This window comes from Heterobasidion irregulare (genome assembly GCF_000320585.1).
Source record: "Heterobasidion irregulare TC 32-1 unplaced genomic scaffold scaffold_07, whole genome shotgun sequence".
In the NCBI taxonomy this organism is placed as follows: domain Eukaryota; kingdom Fungi; phylum Basidiomycota; class Agaricomycetes; order Russulales; family Bondarzewiaceae; genus Heterobasidion; species Heterobasidion irregulare.
The window spans coordinates 629,714-652,734 of NW_009258203.1; the positions used below are offsets into that span (position 1 = coordinate 629,714).

The 23,021-nt window shown below is 57.2% G+C and overlaps 11 protein-coding genes across 11 annotated transcripts; 2 read left to right on the forward strand and 9 right to left on the reverse strand.

The window, feature by feature from the left end:
* Window positions 1-226: 226 nt before the first annotated feature.
* On the reverse strand, window positions 227-643 carry HETIRDRAFT_243407 (uncharacterized protein; the record flags this gene model as incomplete). Its single annotated transcript, XM_009549903.1, has 1 exon — window positions 227-643. A coding segment is annotated over one exon (417 nt), but the record flags the coding sequence as incomplete, so codon positions are not given.
* Window positions 644-906: 263 nt separating this feature from the next.
* Window positions 907-1,211, reverse strand: HETIRDRAFT_321425 (uncharacterized protein; the record flags this gene model as incomplete). Its single annotated transcript, XM_009549904.1, has 2 exons — window positions 907-1,113; window positions 1,164-1,211. The coding sequence occupies 2 exons, from the start codon at window positions 1,209-1,211 to the stop codon at window positions 907-909; spliced, it is 255 nt and encodes an 84-aa protein (XP_009548199.1).
* Window positions 1,212-1,540: 329 nt separating this feature from the next.
* Window positions 1,541-3,977, forward strand: HETIRDRAFT_117236 (uncharacterized protein; the record flags this gene model as incomplete). Its single annotated transcript, XM_009549905.1, has 2 exons — window positions 1,541-3,542; window positions 3,574-3,977. The coding sequence occupies 2 exons, from the start codon at window positions 1,541-1,543 to the stop codon at window positions 3,975-3,977; spliced, it is 2,406 nt and encodes an 801-aa protein (XP_009548200.1).
* Window positions 3,978-6,910: 2,933 nt separating this feature from the next.
* On the reverse strand, window positions 6,911-7,737 carry HETIRDRAFT_452751 (uncharacterized protein; the record flags this gene model as incomplete). The annotated part of the gene is made up of 2 exons (XM_009549906.1): window positions 6,911-7,551; window positions 7,602-7,737. 2 exons carry the CDS (start codon window positions 7,735-7,737, stop codon window positions 6,911-6,913), a joined length of 777 nt encoding a protein of 258 aa, XP_009548201.1.
* Window positions 7,738-7,776: 39 nt separating this feature from the next.
* On the reverse strand, window positions 7,777-8,089 carry HETIRDRAFT_452752 (uncharacterized protein; the record flags this gene model as incomplete). Its single annotated transcript, XM_009549907.1, has 2 exons — window positions 7,777-7,978; window positions 8,034-8,089. The coding sequence occupies 2 exons, from the start codon at window positions 8,087-8,089 to the stop codon at window positions 7,777-7,779; spliced, it is 258 nt and encodes an 85-aa protein (XP_009548202.1).
* A 173-nt stretch (window positions 8,090-8,262) lies between these two features.
* Window positions 8,263-10,057, forward strand: HETIRDRAFT_459654 (uncharacterized protein; the record flags this gene model as incomplete). The annotated part of the gene is made up of 6 exons (XM_009549908.1): window positions 8,263-8,981; window positions 9,056-9,174; window positions 9,249-9,376; window positions 9,451-9,578; window positions 9,653-9,777; window positions 9,844-10,057. Exons 1-6 carry the CDS (start codon window positions 8,436-8,438, stop codon window positions 10,055-10,057), a joined length of 1,260 nt encoding a protein of 419 aa, XP_009548203.1. The 5' UTR covers window positions 8,263-8,435.
* Window positions 10,058-10,425: 368 nt separating this feature from the next.
* HETIRDRAFT_452754 (uncharacterized protein) lies at window positions 10,426-12,098 on the reverse strand (the record flags this gene model as incomplete). Its single annotated transcript, XM_009549909.1, has 3 exons — window positions 10,426-10,761; window positions 10,819-11,906; window positions 11,966-12,098. The coding sequence occupies 3 exons, from the start codon at window positions 12,096-12,098 to the stop codon at window positions 10,426-10,428; spliced, it is 1,557 nt and encodes a 518-aa protein (XP_009548204.1).
* A 1,029-nt stretch (window positions 12,099-13,127) lies between these two features.
* HETIRDRAFT_459655 (uncharacterized protein) lies at window positions 13,128-14,319 on the reverse strand (the record flags this gene model as incomplete). The annotated part of the gene is made up of 1 exon (XM_009549910.1): window positions 13,128-14,319. The coding sequence occupies exon 1, from the start codon at window positions 14,064-14,066 to the stop codon at window positions 13,128-13,130; it is 939 nt and encodes a 312-aa protein (XP_009548205.1). The 5' UTR covers window positions 14,067-14,319.
* A 673-nt stretch (window positions 14,320-14,992) lies between these two features.
* HETIRDRAFT_419318 (uncharacterized protein) lies at window positions 14,993-16,529 on the reverse strand (the record flags this gene model as incomplete). The annotated part of the gene is made up of 4 exons (XM_009549911.1): window positions 14,993-15,692; window positions 15,740-16,287; window positions 16,389-16,423; window positions 16,481-16,529. 4 exons carry the CDS (start codon window positions 16,527-16,529, stop codon window positions 14,993-14,995), a joined length of 1,332 nt encoding a protein of 443 aa, XP_009548206.1.
* A 1,130-nt stretch (window positions 16,530-17,659) lies between these two features.
* Window positions 17,660-20,678, reverse strand: chd7 (choline dehydrogenase 7; the record flags this gene model as incomplete). Its single annotated transcript, XM_009549912.1, has 20 exons — window positions 17,660-17,689; window positions 17,756-17,877; window positions 17,950-17,982; window positions 18,041-18,059; window positions 18,123-18,135; window positions 18,214-18,337; window positions 18,393-18,459; window positions 18,519-18,542; window positions 18,599-18,875; window positions 18,936-18,984; window positions 19,043-19,097; window positions 19,147-19,226; window positions 19,277-19,430; window positions 19,490-19,627; window positions 19,689-19,775; window positions 19,836-20,079; window positions 20,132-20,228; window positions 20,283-20,365; window positions 20,427-20,460; window positions 20,528-20,678. The coding sequence occupies 20 exons, from the start codon at window positions 20,676-20,678 to the stop codon at window positions 17,660-17,662; spliced, it is 1,881 nt and encodes a 626-aa protein (XP_009548207.1).
* Window positions 20,679-20,831: 153 nt separating this feature from the next.
* Window positions 20,832-21,293, reverse strand: HETIRDRAFT_321552 (uncharacterized protein; the record flags this gene model as incomplete). Its single annotated transcript, XM_009549913.1, has 3 exons — window positions 20,832-20,928; window positions 21,010-21,139; window positions 21,191-21,293. 3 exons carry the CDS (start codon window positions 21,291-21,293, stop codon window positions 20,832-20,834), a joined length of 330 nt encoding a protein of 109 aa, XP_009548208.1.
* Window positions 21,294-23,021: the final 1,728 nt, after the last annotated feature.

The following is a 23,021-nucleotide window of genomic DNA, read 5'->3' on the forward strand; positions in this document are numbered from 1 at the left end:
ATGTGCTAATTTATGTACGATATCTCTTGTAGAGGTGTACTATACCCAAGCGATACTCTGTGTAGATTTTGAAAATGGGCTTCCGCTATGCCTGCGGCGGTCCGTCGACCGCAGCGGTGTATGTTATGATTGTGACGATGTTCCATATGCTTATACGTATGTACCAAGACTTTGGGAAATCGAGGACATTTTCTGCGTGTAAATTGCTCTGGCTTCACTGCGTTGCCTCACTTCTTTCCATTCGATCGTGCGGCACCCTCCAATCTCGACACCGGTGCACCGACCTCGTCAGATCCGTGATCCTAGGTGTCACGTCAGTGCGCGCGGATTCGACGTGGGCGTGCGCGTGGCGGAGCACCATCTGCGTCGTGTGATTGAGACAACGGTCCCTGGCGTTTCTGCCCTGCGCATCACCGGGTGAAATCGGCAACACCATGGCGTTGCGGATGACGTCGAGGCATTGGAGTTGATGGGACATCGCGATGGTGGAGGGGCGCGCGCGTGGACCCGGGCGCACAGTGCCATCATATGGCACGAGAGCCTGCCATTCAGCGATGCCTTCCGGCGTGCTCAAAGCATAGTGGTGGGTGTCCTCCGGGTACATGTAGACCTTGTTGGCTTCTGGGATCGGCCACTGAAGAGGGCAGTCGTCGCTGATATACGCTGTCAATAGGACGAGCATGGGCCAGCACGGCCGATCGATCTTGTGAGGAAGGACAGTGTCGAATCGAACGCACTGTAATGGCGATTGTACGGGTGACTGATGCCTATTTCGTGATAAAACCGCAAAGCGATGCCTAGCAAGAATACGGAGGCCGGCGCAAGGGCAATATGCCAACGTGTCTGCATTCTCAAGTACGCTCGGCGTTTCGTGGAGGAGCTGTCCTGTTAGGCGGTCCTACAGTTCTAAGGGTGAACGGGTCTGCATATTGCAAGGCAGGCGTCCGAAGCGTGCCTATGATATATGAACGGTATGTTTTGGAGTACCGCTAGATGTCGCTGAGCGGAGAGGGCCGCAGCGTTGCGCTGCTTTACATATACAGCAAAGACCTGCACAATGAGTCGATTCGGAGTGGGCCGAAAGGGATACAAAGAGGAATTTGCATAGGTGCACTGGCCATTTCACGTTCAGGAGTTGATGGAGAACCGGGAGCATCACGTACCTTGTTGAGAAGTCGCTCCCCCATGAATGCATAGTGCACCGAGGACATTCCATCAGGATCTACGCAGTTTGAGGCGCTCGGGGTGAAAACATATCAGAGACCCCCGGCTCCCGGTAGGTTAGCCTGACTTCGAGACTTCAAATGCAGCCGCTTAGAAGCTAAGCGTTAAGCGCCAGCGCCCATGGGCGATCATCTACGACCATGATCTGCGGCCATGCCGCCCAAGTTATCCACAGCATATCACATCGCGTCCGCAAGCCATACTTTGCTTTGCCAAGAACGAGGACCTTGCGGTGACCTGTGGCGATCGCACAGCATCCCACAACATCGCGCTCCCAATGCGTGCTGGGTAAATGGCTGGACATGGTCAAAGCACCATGTGCCCCTTCGTTCCTTTATCCCTTCAGCTCCACACTGACCTGAACTCCGTCGGACTCGCTGTCAATGGGCCGCTCGTTGGAGTAGTGGAACTCCATACCAAGAAAGGAGAGGCGGAGACAGAGAACAGGAAAGGAAGACGAAGAGCAAAGACGGGGGGACGGAGACGGATGGCAGAGACGGAGACGAAGGGCAGAGACGGAGGGCAGAGACCGCACGCCACACAACAACGCCCACAGTATCACTGTATCAGAGCGCGTTGGGGGGGCCGCATCTACCCATTGCTAAACAAAGACCTCACGTGCTGCGTCCAAACCGATGTCCCTGTCGAGGACTTTGTGCGCAACGTCTGGCAACTCAAGGCCGATCGCCTCGAGCGGGACGAGCGCGAACGAGATCTACAGTCGGACCGAGCACTCGTTGCCGAATACGTATCCTCCATCGAGAACCCCAAGCGGGAGCGGGAGCGGGCACCTCCCTTTGTCAGGCTGCTCGACGACGCGGCGAACAAGCTCGCGGTGGCACTGGACCTCGAGTCGTCTTGTCCTGTGGTGTTCGAGCCGCTAGGGTCGAAGGAAAATGACCGCGCGCCGGACGTGATCGCTGTGCCTGCCCCGATTGCGAACGCCTGGCGCGAGTCGCAGGACGACGATCCGGACCCGATTCAGACGGGCTTGGAATTCCGGATGGTGGCCACGTTCGTCGTGTTCGAGAAGACCAAAAACAAACACTTCATGCCCGTCAAACCTCCACCGGAGATGGTCTCCAAGCGGCAGAAGATGATGACGGGAACGCAGGCGGGTCTGAAGCGGAAGGCCCGTTCGCATGAGGCTCCGCCGAGGAAGAGGAGGGCGTTGGACGCAACGGACAGAAGAAGCACCGGGACAAGCTCGTCCAGCCCCAAGTATCGATGGGGGTCTCCAAGTACCGAACACACAACGTCGACATCGACTTCTCTTGCCGCATATCGTAGGCACAGCAGGGCCGCTGCTGCAGCCGTGAAAGCCGGTATAGAAGCAGAGGTCAAGGAGGAAGGAGAGATGGTCATTGAGGCAGCTGCTTCACCAACAGCAGGCACCTTCGTCGATGAGACACCGACCCCCCGAGCGGTCGAGACGGCGGAGGTGAGCCCTTTTCGTGTCGTTGCCAGCAGGGCGTTACGTGAAGACGTGTGGGACGCACCTGGTAACCTGACGAAGGTTCAGAAGCGCAAACCACCGGTGCTGACCTCAGACGAGCTGCAGGCTGCAAGCTATGCGTCGGAATGTCTGGCGGATGGCCGTAGACGGTACGTTACCGGGTTCCTCGTCCGGGGTCTGATCGTGTCGCTCTGGTACCACGACCGGATGGGCGTGGTCGAGTCGCAAGAGTTTGACATCGTTGAAAAACCAAGGCTGTCCTTCCTTGCTCTGGCAGTGATCACGGAGTGCAACATGGAGCGGTTCGGGTACGAGCCGATGCTACGCCTACCGCTGACGTTGGTGTCTCCTACCATCGGACTGCCGATGCATCTGGACGGATGGGAGATCCACACTGGCCACGGCATCGACGCAGACGATATTATGGTTCCCGGTGTCGTGAAGGTGAAGATCGCGGGGGATCCACTCTACGTGCAGCCTGGGATTGTGGGCCGCGGGACTTCCGTCATGCCTGTATCTGTCATTCCTGGTCTTGAATTTGCAGGGCTGGAAGCGGGGACGAAATTGGTGGTGGAGTTTAGCTGGCCGGCGGCGTCGCGTGTGGATCCCGAGGACGGTCTTGTACGGCGGATCTGCAAGCGCATTGGAGCGAAGGAAGCGCGGCACATCGCGCCGATGCGTCTGTCGACGACGTTGGAGGGCGCGCGGCTGGGCCTCCCGTGGATGGCGGATTCGCTGCGGAAACTGTCAGGAAGTGTCGAAGAGCGGGTGCTCCGCGTGATCGTATGCGACCGTCTCAGACCTCTGAAGGATCTGGAGACTCTCCCAGATTTCCAATCTGTTTTCCTTGATCTCGTCCGAGGTGCTGTCTCTGTCTTTCTCCAGGTTTCTAGCTACATTGCTCTCGCTTATACCAACGGCGCATCGCGTCGTCTTCAAACGGGCCTGCGTCATCCATCGAGACCTCAGCATCGACGACGTCATGTTCGGCGTGACGCCAGAGGGCAAGCCGTACGGCGTGCTTATCGACTCGGACCTCGCGATCGACGTCAACTCAAATGCCGGCGTTGCGCATGCTGCCTCTGCATTGCATCGCACCGGGACAGCCCATCGCCCGTCGTTGGCTCGGACTGCACGGAAAAGAATCGACCAAGTGTGTGTCCACATCGGAACATGGCTTCGACCCAGCTCAGGGTCCACTCTCACAGGCGCGTGGATCGTTCGCACTGAAGGCGAAGACGCGCCGATCGCATGTGTCGTCCAAGCGTCCAAACGCGTCCGCTGCCCCGCCCAATGAAGCCGCCATGACGCACTCGCCGAGGCGTCCCCGATCCCCGCCTCGAGCAACCACCAACAAACGACGAGCAACGCCGTCGCCCTCCCACACCCACACCACGCCCGCCACGCCCACCACGCCCACCACGCCCACCACATCCCGTAGCCCACTTGCTCGCTCGCTCGCTCGCTCGCAGCCCCCGCCCCTCCTTCAGTACACGACTACGTATCCCAACCCCGCCATGACGCAGACGTCACACCCAAACGTCCGCGCGCCCGCCACGCCCGCGTCAGCCCCCGCCGCTCCCCCCAGCACGCGCGGCGCTAGCAGCTCCGGTAGCGCCGGTGCTGGCGCTGGCACCGGCACTGGCGCGACAAGCAGCCCCTCGCACCTCCCCAAGCCCAAAAAGCACCCCGCGCGCGCACTCGCGGGCCTCAAATCCGCATCCTCCCCCTCCCCCTCCTCCTCCTCCTCGCCCTCCGCCCCCATCGCGTCCTCCCCCGCCCCCGCCTCGCGCTCGTCGCCCATCCGCCTCCCACGCGCCGCGGAGCCCGCACTCGCCCGCCCGCACACACCGAAGGATAAAGACAGACCGTCCTCCCGCCTCCCGCATATAAGCACCCCCGGCGCCAGCGGGAGCACCAACACCAGGAAGGCAGGCCCTCCCTCCACCTCAACCGCCACCACCACCACCACCACCGCCACGCAGCTGAACGCACATCCCCTCGCGAGAGCAGGCTCTCTTCTCCGCGGCACAGCCCACGCACGACGCACCTCCCTCACCGCCTCTATAATCCCCGCCTCCGCCGCCTCCGCCGCCTCCGCCCCCCCGTCGAACTTAGCCTCGAACCCGACATCGGGCGCCCCACAGCCGCACGCGAAGAGCAGGAAGAGGGCGATGGTCCCCCAGATCACGACGACGACACGAAAGGTGAGCCTGTCCGTTCGTCCGCGTCCACGCACGCCGCACGCCGCTCACCGATCGGCGCGCATACACCCTCCTAGGACGCAGCCCACGAGAGCGGGACCGCGCGCGCGCTAGAGACGGGGCCGCTAGGGCTGCCGCCCATACGCGAAGCCGCGGAGCACCGCGACGCCGCGAGCTGGTTCCAAGACATCGAATACACGCAGGAGCAGGGCCTCCCGTACGAGGACGAGACGCGCAAGGGCGCAGGCGCAGGCGGGGCAGACGCGCACCGCGGCGGGACGGTCCTCTCGCCCATCTCTATCAACGTCTACCCGCCGCAGCAAACGCAAGGCCAAGACCAAGACCCGCACATCACACACCCTAAATCGTACGCGAGCGGCGCGAACGCGGACGCGCGACGCAAACCACAGCCTATCGACGCTGCCGCCCCGAGCAAGGCGCAGCCGCACACGCACAGCCTAACGCATGCGCATGGCCCGCTGGCGCTGATCACCAGCAGCGAGCGCAAGAAGGAGAACGCCGGCGGTCCCGCTGCGGCGGGGAGCGCACCGCCCGAGCGTCCGCGCCGCGCGAGGAACCCACCCGCGGGCGGCGGTAACGGTGGCGGCACCCACCCGCAGTTGCGCCCGGCGCAAAATCCGCCGCCACGTCTCGAGATGAACGCCCCGCACCCCGATGATCCCTTCGTCGTCCCCCCCGCGCCGCTAACAGGCACGCGCCCACTGGTGCTGCGCAAACGCGGGACGCGAGCCACGGGTTTAGTGGCCGTCGCGATGGCGGTGCGCGAGCTTCAGGGGATAAAGGAGCTGCGGGAGGAGGTGGAGCAGTTCAAGGGGGAGTGGATGGCTATGTTCGACGATGCGTGGGCGGACACGAGGGAGTGGATGGACGCGATCGCGGAAGGCGAGGATGGCGCGGTCGGCGAGGACGCAGCGCAGGTGCCCGGCCCGCCGCCGACGTCGCCGCTTCCGCCCCCGCCTGCTCTGGCGCCCGCTCTGGCTCTCGCCCTCGGTGCGCCCGCGCACAAGGCGGGCGACGCGCCGAGGATCGTGGTCACAGGCGCGCCGCGCGCCGCACAGGCCGTCGAGGCGGGATGTTCGCCGTCGCCCGCGCCAGGGACGAGAGCAGGAAGAGGGGCGGGGCGGGGTGGGAAAGGAGGCGGAGCGGCGGAACACACTCGGGGGAAGAGGGTGGCGGCGGGCGCGGAGGGGACCGAAACCGAGATGGAGACCGAGCGAGAGGACGAGGGTGGGCGTCGAGAGTACGATGATGTTCCTAGGGGCGGCAGGCGCACGACCGCGCCGGTCGCGCCGGCGTCGCGCGCGCATGCAGCGAGGAGATACACGATGAGGGATCCGCCGCCGCCTGCGGCGCTGGCACTGCCCGCGTTTGTCTCGGAGTCGGTGCGTACCGTTTGTGTTTCGTCTCGGGGGCGGTGCGTGTCGGATGCTGATACGCGACTTGGGTGCGGCAGGACGACGGGGGCGCCGCGGCGGCGATGAGGCCGAGAGAGGGGGATGGCGGCGCCGCGGCGACGGCGAGGCAGCGCAGTGCGGCGCCTGCTCAAGGGCACAGGGAGCGTCCGGTCACGGAGCCGCCGCCGCGCGAGCGCAGACAGGGGCCACGGGTGAGATTCCGTTGTTGTTGTTGTTGTTGCCGCGCGAGCCAGGCTCGTCTTGCTGACGCGCGTGGGATAGTCTGGCGGCCAGCATTCCGAGTCGGAGGGCGGGACGCGACGCGAGGGGCATCCATCGTCGTCGCCTTCGCCGCTCTCGGCCGTCGCGTATAGCAGCCCGCCGACCCCGACCCCGAGCTCGACTGCGGCGCTGTCGCCGGCTCAGTTGATAGCGCGGGCAGAAGCGAGCGCGAGCGGGTCATCGTGGGAGGAGAGCGCGCGGAGCAAGGCGGGCGTGCCTCTGGCGACGCCGGCGCGAAGCTCGCGCTCCGCTGCTGCGACTGCGGCCGCTACACCTGGCGTCGCGTCTGACGCGGCGTCCACACGGTCCGCGCCGACGGGGACGGTGACCTATCCGCCTGCGCCGGTGACGCCGATGGGCATGCCGATGCGGGGCCCGCTGGCGGCGCCGATGACGGTGCCCGTTACGGGCGTGCGGGTGCTGGAGCGCTCGGCGAGCCTGCGCGGGCTCAAGGCGCTGTTTCGGCGGAAGGACGCGCGGCTGGGCCCGCTGCTCGAGGGGGACGCGTTCGGCGCGGGGATGGGCAGCGTTAGCGCGAGCGGGAGCGGCGGAGGGGCGGAGAGCGAGCGGAAGCGGCGGGCGGAGTCGCTGAAGGGGATGATCAGCGCGCCGCGGGTGGTGAGCATGGGCGGGGTGGGGCTCGGGGAGGGCGGAGAGATGGAGTTCGGGGCGGGGTCGGGGCTGCGGACGCTGGGGCTGGATATGGAGGTGGCGGCGGGGCGGGCGCGGAGGGAGCGGTATATGCGCGGGCGGGGGTCGTTGGGGGTGTTTGCGGACGGCAGCGGGGTGGGAGGCGGGGAGGAGGAGATGGCGGGGGTGCAGAGCGAGGGCGAGGGGATGGGGATGGGGATGGGGATGGACGTGGGCGTGCAGGTGCGTGTGGTGGGTGGGATGGGCGCGGGTGCGGGGGTTGGGAGGAGGCTGAGGACGGTGTCGTCGGCGAGGGATTTGTTGAGGCGGATGCGGTGAGCTATGGGCGTCGAGAGTCGTGGGCTACGTGGGCCATTCGTGTATGTAGACCTTTGTTGTTGGATTCGCCGTCGCCGTCGTGCACGCCTGCACTGAGTGACGATGCGAGCCGAGTTTTGTTTCCCACGCCGATGCTGCCCTTGTGTCCGACGTCCATCTCGAACTTGAGCGACGTTCCTCCCAGCATGAGGTCTGCTCACTATCCTACGGGGTTTGTGTACGCCGGTTAGCGCACGGGCGACGTGCGACGTGCGGGCGCCGAGGACGGCTCGTGGGTTCGTACGTACATCATATGCGACGACTTGGGCGCGGTCTCGGCGTCGCGTCCAATTACGAGCGTGGAGAGATGCGACGCGCGTAGGCGTTGGAGCGCCACGTGAGACCTTGAGGGGTCGGGAGGCCAGGGGTTCGAGGTGATGCGCGTTTCTCTGATGTCGATCGCGTCCTGGTTGGGCGTTGCGTCGTTACTGACAGCTTTCTTACTGACGAGGGCCGCGCCGCGCCGCGATTGTATTTAGGAAACGAGCAGCGGGGGACATGCGTGCTGCCCGATGAGGGCCTGACAACTGCCTGACAGCGGTGAGTGCACCCCACGCGCTCATTTCCCGTGGGGGTTGGTGAGAGAGGCAGGCGCGGCGTCCTTGCAGGTCCTTGCGGTGCTTGGGCCGACGATCGATATTTCAGAGCGGCGAGCGCTCGACGGTCTGTGCGCGGAATGAAAGTTGTGTTTTGGAATTGCATTGCACATTGGCTGGATCGGGATACAAAGCGTGCGGAGCGAGACGGAACGCGGAGGAGAGAGAGCGAGAGAGAGAGAGAGAGAGAGAAAGAGGAAAGGGAGAAGAGAAAAAGAGAAGTCGGGTAGGAGGCAAGGTAGCAAGGCCAATGTCTGTCCATATCCAGAGTGTGCGTGTCCGAAATGTCTGTCCACATCCAAACGGTCTGTCCGTATTCGTATCCGAGTCCCGCGCAGATCCCCATGCTCCCCCCGGCTCCCCCCCGCCTCGAGCCCCGGCGTGGTTCGGAAGAAAGAACGCAGACGTGGTGCTCGCGAAACACCCCGCCCCCGCCCTCCCCCCTAGCACCCCGGCACCCGGCACCAACACCCAACGCCCAGCGACCCACAGCAACGACATCCCCCTGCAAGCGCGCTTCGAAGTCAATCAGCGCTCCCGTGTGGGTGGCAGAAACAAAAAGGGAGACCGACCTGCGCACCGTTCGCCCCCGCCTCGCCCCGTCCTGACAGAGCACGACGTCAAGTCGCCTAAGACTCCCCACGCGCGGATGCGAGCTCTGGCCAGCCCCCACCCGACACGCCGGTCGCCCCAGACACCCCACCGCCCCGCCCCGCCACCACCCCACCCCGCCCTCTCATTCATCTGCATACGCACGCATACACTGCATCTGTCCTGTCCTGTCACGCATGCGCGGGTCAGCACGCAGAGCCGCACGACATGAACGGAGGGACTCACAGTCGTGGCGCCGACAGAGCGTTGAATTTTGAGGAAAGACCGAAGACGCCCGAACGCCCGAACTCCCCACGCGCAGATGCAAGCTCTGGCCAGCCCACACCAAACACGCACGTCGCCCCAGACGCCCTACCGCCCTGTCCGCCGTCCTCTTCGTACATAAGTCTATAGCATATCAGGAAAGCAGTGAAACGCATCGACGGAAGGGCTTACTATCGCGGTCACACAGACCGTGGAGGAGGGGCCGAAGACGCCAACACGCTAGAACTCCCCACGCGCAGATGCAAGCTCTGGCCAGCCCACACCATACACGCACGTCGCCCCAGACGCCCTACCGCCCTGTCCGCCGTCCTCTTCGTACATAAGTCTATAGCATATCAGGAAAGCAGTGAAACGCATCGACGGAAGGGCTTACTATCGCGGTCACACAGACCGTGGAGGAGGGGCCGAAGACGCCAACACACTAGAACTCCCCACGCGCAGATGCAAGCTCTGGCCAGCCCACACCAAACACGCACGTCGCCCCAGACGCCCTACCGCCCTGTCCGCCGTCCTCTTCGTACATAAGTCTATAGCATATCAGGAAAGCAGTGAAACGCATCGACGGAAGAGCTTACTATCGCGGTCACACAGACCGTGGAGGAGGGGCCGAAGACGCCCGAACGCCCGAAAGTCCCACGCGCAGATGCAAGCTCTGGCCAGCCCACACCGTACACGCACGTCGCTCCAACCGCTCTTGCGTTTCATTGTCCTTCCCCGTACGTATATACCTGTCTTTGTCTTATAATGTGGCTGATCAGAAAAGTGATGAAATGCTTTGACAGCAGAAAGACTCACAATCGTGATCTCGACGCATCGCTGGGCTTCCCTCGCGCGGGCGCGGACTCTGGCCAGCCCACACCCGACACGAAGCTCGCCCCGGAAGTTTTCTTACCTACCCTACGTCTTCGTGCGACTACACCTGCATCCACCCCGTCTCCTCATACGTCCACACTTCATCCTGTCCTTCGCGGTCGTTCCGGCCCGCCGGAATGCTAAGAAGAAGAAAAAATCAAGTGCCCTTACCAAGACACACCACCGAAATCGTGCTCCCCGCTGTCCAATCTCCCAGCAACAGGTCCCTCCTGGCCGAAGGCACTGCTACTGAAAAACAAAACGTCAAGGAACCCGACCTCCCACTTCTGTTACTTGACCTTCTACTCCACCCGCTACCCAACCTTGAACCCACGCCGACTTCGAACACAAAACCGGCACCACCTCTCCTCGAGAACGCAAAACATCGAAGCGAAAAGTAAACCGAAGTAGAAGGAAACTTACCACATTCGATCCAATCTTCTTGAAGTATACTTACAACACATCCCGCCCGTCAAGCCCCCCCTCCCGTCTTGAACCCTCGGACCCGGTCCTCAAACGCGCCGGAGCTTCTTCATCGGACGGACTTCGTTTAGTTTCTGACTGGGGTACTCGGCTTCTGAGGCTTCGTCCACGCTCCTACACCTTTTGAGTGAGACCTGAGGCGTGCGACTCGACTCCCCTGCCTGGGATTCGACAACTGTAGGACCAGCCGGGACGGTAGCAGACAATTTCTGTTCTGGCGTTGCCTGGGAAACTCGGGCCTTCTTAGCTGGGGGAGTCCATCCTAATACCATTCCGTCGTCTGAGACTCTACGCCTCTTCGCTAGGACTTGTGTTTGAGTCATCGAGCCCAATCCGCGTGCCTGATGGGCGGTCACGTTTGAAACCTTGAACGGTTAGGTGAGTATATGCTTTATTACTGATGTCGCCCTGGTAGTACGTACCTTGGAAGGAAGGGCCATGGTCTCCGCTTCTGAGGCGGTTCTTGGGTTGGCGTCCACCGGCATTGCTTTCGCCTTGCTGAAGAGCTCTCTTGCCCTCATCGCTCCTCCGGATACCACCCTCCGCATCACGTGGGTAATCCTGCGCGACTTGTGCAGCTGAGACAGGGGCTGAGGGATGCCGACGAGGACCCATGGTTCGCCCTGAACTTCTGGCCCTGCTTCCTCCTCGACATCCTCCTCTTCGACGACGTCGAGCTTCTGTTTGAAGTAGCGAGCGGGATGGATTCTGGTCTTGTGCATCACGCTGACGCGGCGGCGAGATCTGCGGTGCTTTGGGCCTGGAGCCGACGGGTGGCGCAGCAAGGGAGAGTCTGGAACGAAGGAGGGGTCGGGTAGCCTTTGATTTGATACCTGTCCGGATGGCTTCCTCTCTGCCGAATTTCTCTCGAGCACCTGCTTGCCATTGAGCGCCGGTTTGGAGCTGAGGACTGGCCAAACTTTCTTGCCGGAGAGGTTGTAGATCTTGCGCGCAAGTGGCTTCGGCTCCTCGGAGACGGTCGGGTGAACGGCGGGAGCAGGAATGGGGTACTCATCGTTGAACCTCTCCTCCCTTGCGACCATTGCAATCTCTACGCTCTGTGAGCCGTCTCCGCTACCGCTGTCGTCAAGCATCCCTTTGATCGGCTCCGCTAGTATACCGTCCGAAGTCCCCTTGGCCTTGGGCACCTCCGGCTTACTGGAAGCCTTCGCGCTTTGGTAGACATTGCGATGGCCGACGACAGTTGGCGTTTTTGCCCTGGATGCCGATAGCTTGGCGAGCCGTTGTGTTATGAGGCTGATCTCGTTGATTTCGTTGGGGGTCTCGATTTGGCGGACGGCCTTGCGCGTTTCGGCTTCGAGCGGGAGCAGGAAGTGAACTTTGCGCTTCTTGGGGTCGTCGGGGGAGACCTCGCGCTGTGGCTCCCCGAGTTCAAAGCCTGTGGTCTGAGTGAAATGCTCGCTCTCTGGCCCCATACTGCTCTGGACCGAGAGGCTGATCGTGCTATCCTTGGAGGGCATGGAGGCGCTGCTAGCGCGAATACGCCAAACTGGAGAGCGGTCAGCGTCCGGCTCGGAACAGTGGGCGCGGAGGGTCATCTGGACTTACGCGGAGACAGCTCCATGAGCCTGGGCAGTATCGCCACGCCGTTGTAGACGCCCTTGGGCTTGGGCTTGTTTCCGCTGACCGCAGAACCAGCTGCGGTAGACGTGGGTGCTGAACGCCTGAACGGAGAGAACATCTTGGTCGGAGACCTTCGAAGATAGATGATGATGGAGGTGGAGGTGCGAGGTGGTCGAGGACGATAGAAGATGGTAAGAAGATGAAGGAGGAAGGGCTGTGATGTATGGATAGAAAAGTGATAGGGATTTGTGGGAAGTGTTCGATGAAGGTGGTGGTTGAGAGGCAAGTTTGGTTGGAGAGAGAGCGCGGTCGGGAGAAGGACCTTAGGTTCGTATATCAATCTTGACTTGCTTAGGCCAGACTGACGGCACCGGGATTTCCACATCGACTCGGCCGTCTCTGCTGGGAGAGAACGTCTTGTTCACGGTCGCCAGCAAGCGGTGAGCTCTTCATTTTCTCGTCGTATCTTTTGTTCTGACGTCTCTCAACACATATGCAATCCCCACTGCTTTACTGCACGACTTGACACGAATGTCGTATGTACCATGAAATAGGTATCTCAAAACTCCTGTCCTGGCGGTCCTATTTCAACCGCGCCTATGTAGAGGCTGACGTATCTGGTCCTTGCTGAAATACGCGGGAAAATTGTGATTTATTGCATTGTTCTCATTGAAGGGCGACCAGGTCGCATTCGCTATTTGACTCACCGGCACGAGCATCCAGGTTTCGTTTACAAGCCAACTAGAGTAGCTTCTGAGCAAACTCCATCGCCACACTCGAATAACGTTCGAAGGGCGTCCAGACCTCAGCGCTTCAGCGTGCGTCCATTTATTTTAAAATCCTATGTGTTCAAACAGTGAGGGCTCATTCAACGTATCTATCCACGACACACTCGTACATAGAGATATATTTTTCTAGTGAGCATCAACAACGTAATGTCGTATAGCCGCTCGATGAGTCCATGAAATACGGGACAGACCGGTCCACACTACCCAAACCAAGCGACTGATCTGCCTGCAGGCGTACCGGCCATCAAGCCCCTCCCAACCGGTGTACCTGTTCCTTCACGGTCCACGCCCATGTCGAGACCTCTTCCCGACATTGCGTGTGAGCAATCCCCTGCTTTCCATTCCCTGCTTTCGATGGACTATAGAAAATCCGCTAGCTCCCTCTCCTCTTCGTCGTCTTGGTCCATCGGAGACGACTCGAGAAATGCTCGGTAACTGCTAGTAAACATAGAAGACTCCCCTTCGAAGTCGATATCCATGTGCTCGCTCTCATCCTCCCTGGACGCGGTTCTGCGATCGTCCTCCAGCATCTCTTCCGCAAAATGCCTGGCTAAGTGCCTCGTAGACTCCTCCTCCTCGTCGACTTTCAGCTCTGTCTCGCTTCCCCACCCCCGTTCCTCGAGCTCTGCTTCGCTCTCCTGCTCGTAATCCGCACGCTGTTTCGCATTCTCCTGCTTACTTTCTGCGATCAGTCTCTGGCACTCCCGCATATCGTCCCACAGCGAGTCCAGATCGATGGGGTCTTCGACAGGAAGTGGGAGATTAGGATGAGGTCCGAGACGTGGGGTGACCACGTTAGGCGCGTGCGTTGCGTCGCCTTCGGTGGGGGGGAAGACTGCAGTGTGACGGCGCTGCCATGCAACACTGAGTGCGGAGCTGTCGTGGTGTATCTCGGGGTGGTGAGCCTGCTCGGATTCTGAATCATCTGTCAAGCAGGACGCTGATCCCGACTCCCGTGCTGAGTCGGAGTCGGAGACGGACTCAGACTCGGACTCGGCGATCGTTGTCTGGCTCTCAGATACGTTCACAAGAGCAGAGAAGGGAGGGCGTGTGCCCGATGGACGACGTTTTGCCGGCTTTACTAGGACTAGGCTCATGTCGGTGAGGCTGACTGCTGACTGAAGAGGTGGGGCTGGAGGCGAAGAGCCGACGTCAATGGGCTGGGTTGCACCCATGTTAAAACGGCTCTTACCGTTCTCGCTGGCCATATCTTTCAGACTGGAAGCCACGGAGTCTCTAGTCCCAAGCGCGGTGGTGTCGTCGCTAGGATCGTTTTGTGACTGGCAATTGGTAGACATTTTCGATGAGGTGGATAGATGATCAGGGGGATAGACGCATGCTGAGATAGGCCGAGCTTGGGAGGGTATGTGGGATGCATTTCATCCTGGTCTAAGGGATTGAAACGATGCCTGTGCGCTTGTCCTCGACGAAGAGAACCTGTGAACCGCTGGACTCGATCAAAGTCCGGAAGGCTGGGCACGGTCCTAGTTCATTGCTCCGTCGGGCTTCGCTCAATTGTCGTCACAAAAATGATCATTGTGTATCTGCTGATAGATGCGACATCGTGACTTTGAAAAAAAAAAACGACAATATAAATATGGATTGCAAATTATACACAAGTGGGACGGACAATCGAATGGTGTTGCACGAGTATGAGGTCGAGATGCTGCGCTCTACTAAATAAAAATGGTGTGCTCAAAAAGAAGAAGAAACCTAGAGTGCAAGTGCGAAGCCGTGAAAACGGACATCGTGCTTCGTGAACTCGGCCAGGAGTACACAAAGCAAAGATCGCAACGTGACGTGACGTGATGCAAAGGGCACAAAAAGGGAGATATCATCGAGGGGTCGTGACGATCGAGGGTCGGGCTGAGAAAAGAAGAGCGTTAATCAATGAGGTATGCACGTATTACTAGATCCACAGTGTTTCAGTCCGAATAGAGGCGAGGCGAAAGGAACAAGGAAAGCGAGGAGGCTATAGATATGGCGACGAGAGAGAGCAGAGGATGAAACTATGGTGGGATAATACAGGTGTGCGTTGTGTTCCGTGCGATGGGTATATGCCGTGCAAGATGAGGATAAAGATGGATGCATGGATGGGATGCAAGAGGTCCATGGACGTTGAATAGTGATAAACGCTGAAAATCGTGCAATGAGTGCTGGCGGCTGGGTGTCTGGCTGGCCTGTCGAAGCACGAGACGATCGATGAAGACCGGGAGCGCTAGCGCTAGATTCGAAGCTCCCTGAACCCACGCACATCCACTCGTCCGACGCCGTTGCGCGTCCACTCCTCGTCCCCGTCCGTGTCTTTCTCGTCCCTGGCAGCCTCCTTGCGCGCGGAGCTGGGCCGCCGGTATCGCCCACCGGGGATCACGATCTTGCCGGCGCTGCGCCCGACGACGACAGGGGAGCGCGGCTTCGGCACCCCAAGGAGCTTTCGCTGGCGGCGCGTTAATGGGCGCTCGACGGGAGCGGCGGGAGGTGGCGGTGAGGAAGAGGTGGACGATGCCGTTGAGAACGTCTCGGATAGGCCGGGTGTGTCGTCGTCATCGTCGCCTCCTTCATCTATGTCCATGTCTTCGTTCGGTCGACTGCGTTTCGCAGCGCTCTCCGACGCCTGCGATGATCCCGATGATTCGTCAAACGAGCGCTTAGGGGACCGCCGTGATGACGTGGGCTCCGGCTCAGGGGAGATGGATCGAGATGGGGGAAGAGGGATTTGGGAGGGCGTAGGAGGGGCTGGGGTTGGGAGGCGAGCTTTGGATGAGGTCTTTAACGCCTTGGCTTTGGATGGAGGCTTTGACTTTGGATTAGGTGGTGGAGGTAGATCATCGATGTCAACTGCAAGCATCTCTCGGACGTGTGGAATCCCTTGGTGGGGACCGCGGAGGTTTCGAATGGAGGAGAAATGTTCCCAATCATGATAGCTAGGAAGGTCGTCAACACCCTGTCACACAGAACGAGGTGTACTCACGCAACATAAATAGGTCCAGTGTCGGAATCGTCATCTGTTCCGTCATCAGGAGGCCGCTTCACAACCTTGTCCTTCTCCACACGCTTCTTCTCTCGTCTGGAACGCCTGGAGCGATCATCCTGCGACTCGACAGGGGCTGTCGAGTACAAGGGGGAGTCGGCGGGGAGGGTGGGAGAGTCCCAGCCAGATGCCCATTCTATCACGTAGACTAGGCCAGGTTGGATCACCTTGACGTCCCTTCGGGCCATGTGGGCAAATGCAGAGATTTCGAGGTGGCCGCCATAAGTAGCTGGCTGGCGCATGAGGCGCAGGTGAACGTCGATCCCACGCTCGTCCTCGACGAACGGCTCATAGCGAGCATGGTGTTTGTCGATCCAGTCACAGATATCTCTTCTAAGTTGTATATGGTGGGACTCTGTGCCGTAAAGCTGGTCAGAGAGCGCACGGAAGAGGCAGTTGCCGTCGCCGAGAGTATTTGCAGCGTAGAGCCCCAGTTGCCTGAGCTGATTGGTGAGCTGCTGTGTGTTCTCTGCCGGATCGGATAGGAGCTGCAAGCGCGGATGCCAGAAGGATCACGGTGCAGAAAGCACATGTTTCGCATGCGATTTGGTGAGATGAGGAAAGCCAGAGGGGTCTGCACAAGACTCACCTTGCCCTTGCTGGACCTCAGTGTGCGGGTGCGGACTACACGGTGATCAGCAACCACGAGCTGGCGACTCTATCGGAGCACGGCGAGCTCACGTTGGGGAGGGTTCTTGAGCCCCCTCTGGTGTCTTTTGGACGGGCTCATGTTGAAAAATAAAAGAAAAACGCGATTGCTGCCAGTCCGTTGCTGCTCTTTTGTGGGCTGTCCCCGGCTCCTCCCTCTTTCGGGGTCCTTTCCCTGTTGAAAAAGACCTGGGACACCCTCCCGCCACTTTGTCCGTCATCCTGCATCATCGGAGAGAATCGGATTTCTCCGCCAACCGGGCTGTGTCCGGGTCTGACCGTCGACAGTTGTCTACCACTCGTCTACCATCTCTCCAGCTTTGCCCGCCAGGGCCCCCCGTCTCTCTCTCTCTCCATCTCTCATAAATATCTGAGCAATAACATAATGAACGCCATCCGGCACCCGCGCAGCCTTTTTGTCTACAAATGGCCATCTCAGTACGATCTTTGCCTGATCAAAACGCTGTGATGCCGGGCCAAAGCTCTGATTGCAGCGATATCTAGGTCATCCAGACCAGAGCTGCTCCAAGAATACGACGATGGGAGAACCCCCCGTTTATTGATGTACACGCCTCCAACATGCACAAACGGTGCACTCTCCGCCTGAAGAGCGATCACACCCCATAGTGCTCAGGCTCGCTCAGGTCTCTGCTGAAACTATCACTCAGTTGCGTTTCATCAATCAGCTCCAGCCGTGGCAGTCCAGCGGGAGCCAGGGGAATCTGTCCTTCTCGGGAAGCTTGTTACATCATGCATTTTCGACCGGATCGCAAATTTTGTATTCAAGAATCCCTCGCCCAGAAGCCTCCAGCAAACCTCGACCTTCACACTCTATTAATGGTATCTGAGGGTCTTCGTACCTAGACGTGGTGCGGAGTTGGTCTCCGAGGCTGTTCTTACCAGTGTATAAGGTTCGGAGGAATATCGGTTCAATGATACTTGGTACCATCCATGTTTCAACGACCCCATTCAAACACTGCGGACCGATGTTTCTGTTCGCGACATGGCACATAAGCCGAAGCGCTGAACAATTGCATTATTTCTAAGGCACATAGGGTCCACGAATAAATAAGCACACCCATACCAGGTAGAAAATAGTTGAGGATAGTGTAGATTAGAAAGAAATGGCGCAAAAGAGCGATGATGGAGCAGTGTCCTGGCCAATGTGATAAAGAGGTGGAGGAAGAAAGGGTGTTTGGGGGTACAGGGGGATCAAGACTGGCTCTTGATGATGTCGGCGGCCTTAAAACAGAATGGAGCAACATTTAGAATCGGATCTCCAGTCTAATAGAGTATGTGGGCACGTACCTTTTCCGCAATTGCATAGATCGTGGACTGGAGATGGGCTCCAAGGTGGAGAGGGGCGATGCTCGCGTCGACGACTCTCACATTAGTAGTGCCGTACACCTTGAGATTCGAGTCCACGACGCCTGTGGTATGTACGTTATGTTCAATTGATGGTGCTCGGTGAATTTAGAATATGATACATGACAGTCACTGACCTCCAAGCTCACGGGCGGCCATAGCTGCTGTACCTGCGTTTCCGAGTATATGCAGTCCATCAATCAAGGAGAATATGGAGGTGTAACTTACCTGCAGGATGCCAACCGCTCTGCGAAACATGCGGAACCGCAGCGTCAGTGATAGAACCGTATCAGGTTGTCAAGAAACACACCCCCACGGCCTGTCTGATCCAGCTTCAATGCACACCAAGAATAACCGGTTATCATCGGTGGAAGGAGCAAAGCAGCGATAAGAATACTGACCTAGTCAAGTCTTCGTCGCTCGTTCCAGATGGTGTGATCCCATCATCAACGAAGAGATCAGAGAAGGGCGGGATAGTAGCCAACGAGCGTGCGTATCTAACACCGGCAAGCATCGCCGCGATATCTGATACAGAGTAGTGATAAGTTGTGCAGAAGAACCATAAACGACGGCTACTAACCGTAGTCTTTGCTAAGGTAATTCGGAGAGTTGACGGGAATAGCGAGAGGGTTAGTCGTGTTGATATGCTGCACCAGACGAGACGTGTTGAACACCTGTGTTGATGGAAAATCGCACGAGAACCCACCACAGTGCCTCGACTCAGAGGGTGCTATATAGAACGAAAGTTATTATCCAGAGCAGCCGGAATCGGAAAAGGGTACGGACCATGATCCCAACAAAGATAGAGACGTAACTCGCGTTGGCAGCAGGCGAAACGCGGCCCTTGTTGAACAAAAGGAACTCGAGCTGAGGAACGTTGGCGTGTTCGATCCACTGGCGCTGAATTCCATATTGCAGGCCTTGCAACTGTGTCTTCGCGCCTGCAGTGGAGGCATCAAATGCCCGCAGGAGAGCATCATTATTGTTCTGCCGAAGCGCGTCGAAAGTAAAGAACGTGATAATCGAGTCGCTGGCTGTGAGGATGCCTGTCTTGTTGGCAGCGCTGAGAGCGCCAATCGTGAGGCCAACGTGTCAGATGTGTCGAAGATTGACACATGCGTACTATTCAGCGGCGGCCTCCGCGGCAAAAGTAGAGTTGATTCGAAGCACATCTACAAGGGGAAACGTCAGAAAAAATAGCCAGCATGGGCGAGAATACACTGAACTGACCGAGAGTTTGGATGCCCGGCTTCACTTGGAATTGGACGGGAGTGTACAAGTGATCCTGGAATGTAGTCAGTTGAAGGATCATGACGCTCAAAGAAATGGTATACTTGTAGGTTCTCGCCAACCCCGGGAAGGTCAACGACGGTCGAGATGTTCAACGATTTCAGGAGAGTCGCATTTCCAATACCTGTCCATACATTCAATACCGTTTCAAAAATGAGTGCAGAATAAGCTCACCAGATAATTCCAATAGTTGGGGCGTTTGGTATGTACCCGCCGCTAAGATGACTTCCTTGGCTACATTCACAGTGTGAGTAGCTGAACCGGAGATAAATTCAACGCCTGTAGCCGTAACGTTTGCGCCTTTCTTGGATAGAATGATGCGCGTCGCCTACCATACGCGTGAATGATATCAGATTGCGTGATGCAAACAAATCAGACTCAACATACCTGCGCACCCGTGAGCACATGCAGATTGCTCCGGGAGGATGCTGGGCAGTAGTAGGCAGATGCTGAGTATGATCGGGTACCCGTGTATCGGTTGATACTGAGCCGTGAGTTGTGAACGCCCTCGGTATCGCCATTGTCCTTCATACAACGAGGGGCGCCAGTCAGATAAAGACGCAATTCAGGTCAAACAACAGCGCACTGGGTCGGAATTGGACTTGATACCCAGGCTGTTGACAGTCTTGATATATGGCTGAGCGGGATCTGCATAGTATACATTGAAAGAAGCCTGTTGATTGAGACGAGAAGGTTACTCTCTATGACATAGATTCTATATGACCAGACTCACCTGAACGGGACCTCCGACTCCTTCATAGGTAGTGTTGTATGGGCTCAAAGACGCCGATGCGGCGGAAAGGCCAGGAATGGGGTTCGTCTGATTAGGAAACACGTTGAACGACTTCTTCATGTATGGAACGAGGTTGTTCCAATTCCACCCAGGTTGAAACGAATCCCATGCATCATATTCCGGTTTAGAGGCTGGACACCAGATCATGAAGTTCAGGCCAGTTGTTCCGCCGATCATCTTGCCTCTGCGGATATAAATGAGTGTTGGACTGTCTGCGGATGCGTGATCATGCATACCTAGGCGTGGACAGTGATCGGTTGTTTGCTGCCGGTTGGGGCACGGTTTGGAAGCCCCAGTCGTAAGAGGCATTCCCTAAAGCAGCACCATCCCTCCCTGCAACCCGGCTCTCAGAGCTCACGTATCGTTCAAGGAGATAACGAGGCACACCTGGAATATCGATCAAGGGGTGCTCGAGGTTGAGGGCACCCGCCTCGATAACGCCAACTTGTACGCCCGAGGTCTCTGACAGCCTAAAATGTCAACCATGGTTGTGAGCGCTTCATCGAGGGAAGAGAAGACCTCTTTGCGAACCTCGCAGCCAGAGCCATTCCCCCGTTCCCGCCACCTGTGTCGTTGCCAACGTCAACAAACACGTCTCAAATGAAGACGTTTTGCGCATGTCGCATACTCACCGACCACAATATAGTCGAGGGCTGTCTGCACGAATGTTGCAGCATCCGTGGAGGCAGATTGACAGGCAAGTGCATCGACCGCCTCGATCCTTGCGATTGCCACCACGAACGCAAAAATCGAAAGAGAACGAAGAGCAGCAAAGCCGGGCATAGGAAACAAGGCGCTGCTGCTACGAAGAAAAGATACTGAGGTCGCAGCAACACATCGAAGGGTTTATATCATAGTCGGTCGCCCGGCTCGAGGACCAGTATGAGGCCGCGACTGTGCCCTGTGGATCAATCAAAGTGAAATGTATTGATTGCACTATTTCCGGCGCTGTCGAGTGCATAGCTCTCGATTCAAAGTGTTCGCAATATGATGGCTGTATCCCTTCGCTGATGCATGTTCCACTCGTGTTCCCCTGAGCATGTTCAAACGTCAGTATGACGAACCGCCTCAGCGCTGTTCAAAGAAGGGAGCTAGCCAGAGGAAAGAGACATACATGCGGGATTGACGGAGTACTTCACCATATCGGAGGTACCACGAGTTGCCTTGCCTCCCTCGTCGCCCTAGTTGAGAAAATTTGATATCCCACAACCTGAATAACGGCGGATAGTATCGGGCTCCTTCATCTTAGGATGATGTCACCACATTTGTCATTGACGTTGAACAGAAGAAGCTACCAAGAGATAACAATCGACGACTTGATAGGGCATATGATCGTGAAAGTTGAACGTTAGGGCAGCAGCTAGCGGCAGTTGGTCCTGGCAGCAGATCTTCAGCCATTCGGGGAGGCAAAGTTGGGGAAATATTGCCTGTGATGTGACAGTGACAGTATTGTTCGCAATAGAAGAGAGGCACTGGCTGGAGGCTACCGGAGAAATTGTCAATTCTCGAGGCTATGTCGCATGAAACGGCGTACAGCCGCTGTGCAACCTTCACTGCAGGCTACACTTGGGTACCACCATGTAAGTTTCACGATAGTTCTACACGCTTTCACTGACACATATGTCATCCATCCTTTCAACGAGGACAGGGCAATCATCTTACGGAACCTAAATTTAGGTGGTGCCACGCCCAGAATTATGTGAATATCGGCACAAATGTGGAGTGCTAAGTATGCTGAAGGTGAAATGAAAGAGTAGGGAGCGCCGCGCCTAGCTCATGTCGAGACAGAGATGTGATAATGATACCACTGAAATGGTGTGTCGGGCTGAATTCTCGTGTTGTAAGACTATTTATGGTCGTTGTTCACTAAGGTTCATACTTTGGAATGCAGGAACACATCAGACCCTCACGGAGATCTGTCAAAGTACCGGTGCTCATCGGAAGCAAAATGAATGATAGATCGGAACCTTGAAGCAACTCTATGGCTAGGTCCACAAGGTACCAACAGCCCTTTCACATTGTGAATACACAAACAGCTCATTTGCAAATTTCTGATGCTTATTGTTGACACATCGAGACAGCATGCATGTGAGTGGATTTTGCAGGGTTAATTTTGACTCCGTGTGGCTTTAGTAACCGGACAGCTTGTGATACCTACTATGCTGGGACCAGAGTTGAACAGGTTTTAGCCTTTCTGATTGTCCTGTGCTCAGTGTCCAGTAACTATAAAATCAGTGTACATATCTGACCAAATGTCTCAAGTTTATGATTTTTTTTTCATGATTATTGAAGGTGAGGAAAAAGTGTTGGACAGTGACCCCTAGTGAGAACCCCGGGTAGCATGAGTTAGCCCAAATGAGCGAGGTCTATTACCTGATTGGCTTATCTAGCATGTCGTAGTAATACTCTTGATTAATGGGTATTTGTTCTCTACAATACAAATAATAACAGTACCAAGGCAATCCTTCATCATTATGTCATTGTGCACTAGCATTTGGAAAAACCTCCTTTCTTCATTAGATCTAATTATTCAAAACACTAATCTAAGCTAATTAGAATATATTATCCATAATCAACTTTATAATCAATCCTATGGGTAAGGGCGACATTGAGTCATAAATGGCTGTTTAGGATGAAAGAATCCTAGGCCACAAATAATAGCATAGATGAGGAGATAAGGTAGGTAATAGAGGGTAGTAGTTTGGGGTTAATCAGGCTAATGTCTTAGAATCAGGGAAGACTAGAGAACAGCAGTTCCTAGATTGGACAAAAGTAGATAGCCTAAGGCTTCCCTGACTGTGCTACAGCAACTATAAATATGCATAGGCAAGAGCACAGACCAAGTATTAGTGGGATAGGAATATAAGGTATAGACTTGAGAAGGGTCCAACATGTCCTTATATGGATTGTGGTGAAACTCTAGTAAGGGAGCCAGTTTATAATTTTATCCCCCCCCTAGGCTGTCAGTGTCAGAGATAGTGGTTGAAAATTTGAGAAAAACATAAGCAATGCACTAGGTCAAATATAAGCTATAAAGGGGAAATAATATATAAGGGCACAGATCTCATTGCCCACTGCCAAGCCATAACATCATAGCCCTTGAGTATGAATGTTATAGTACATCAC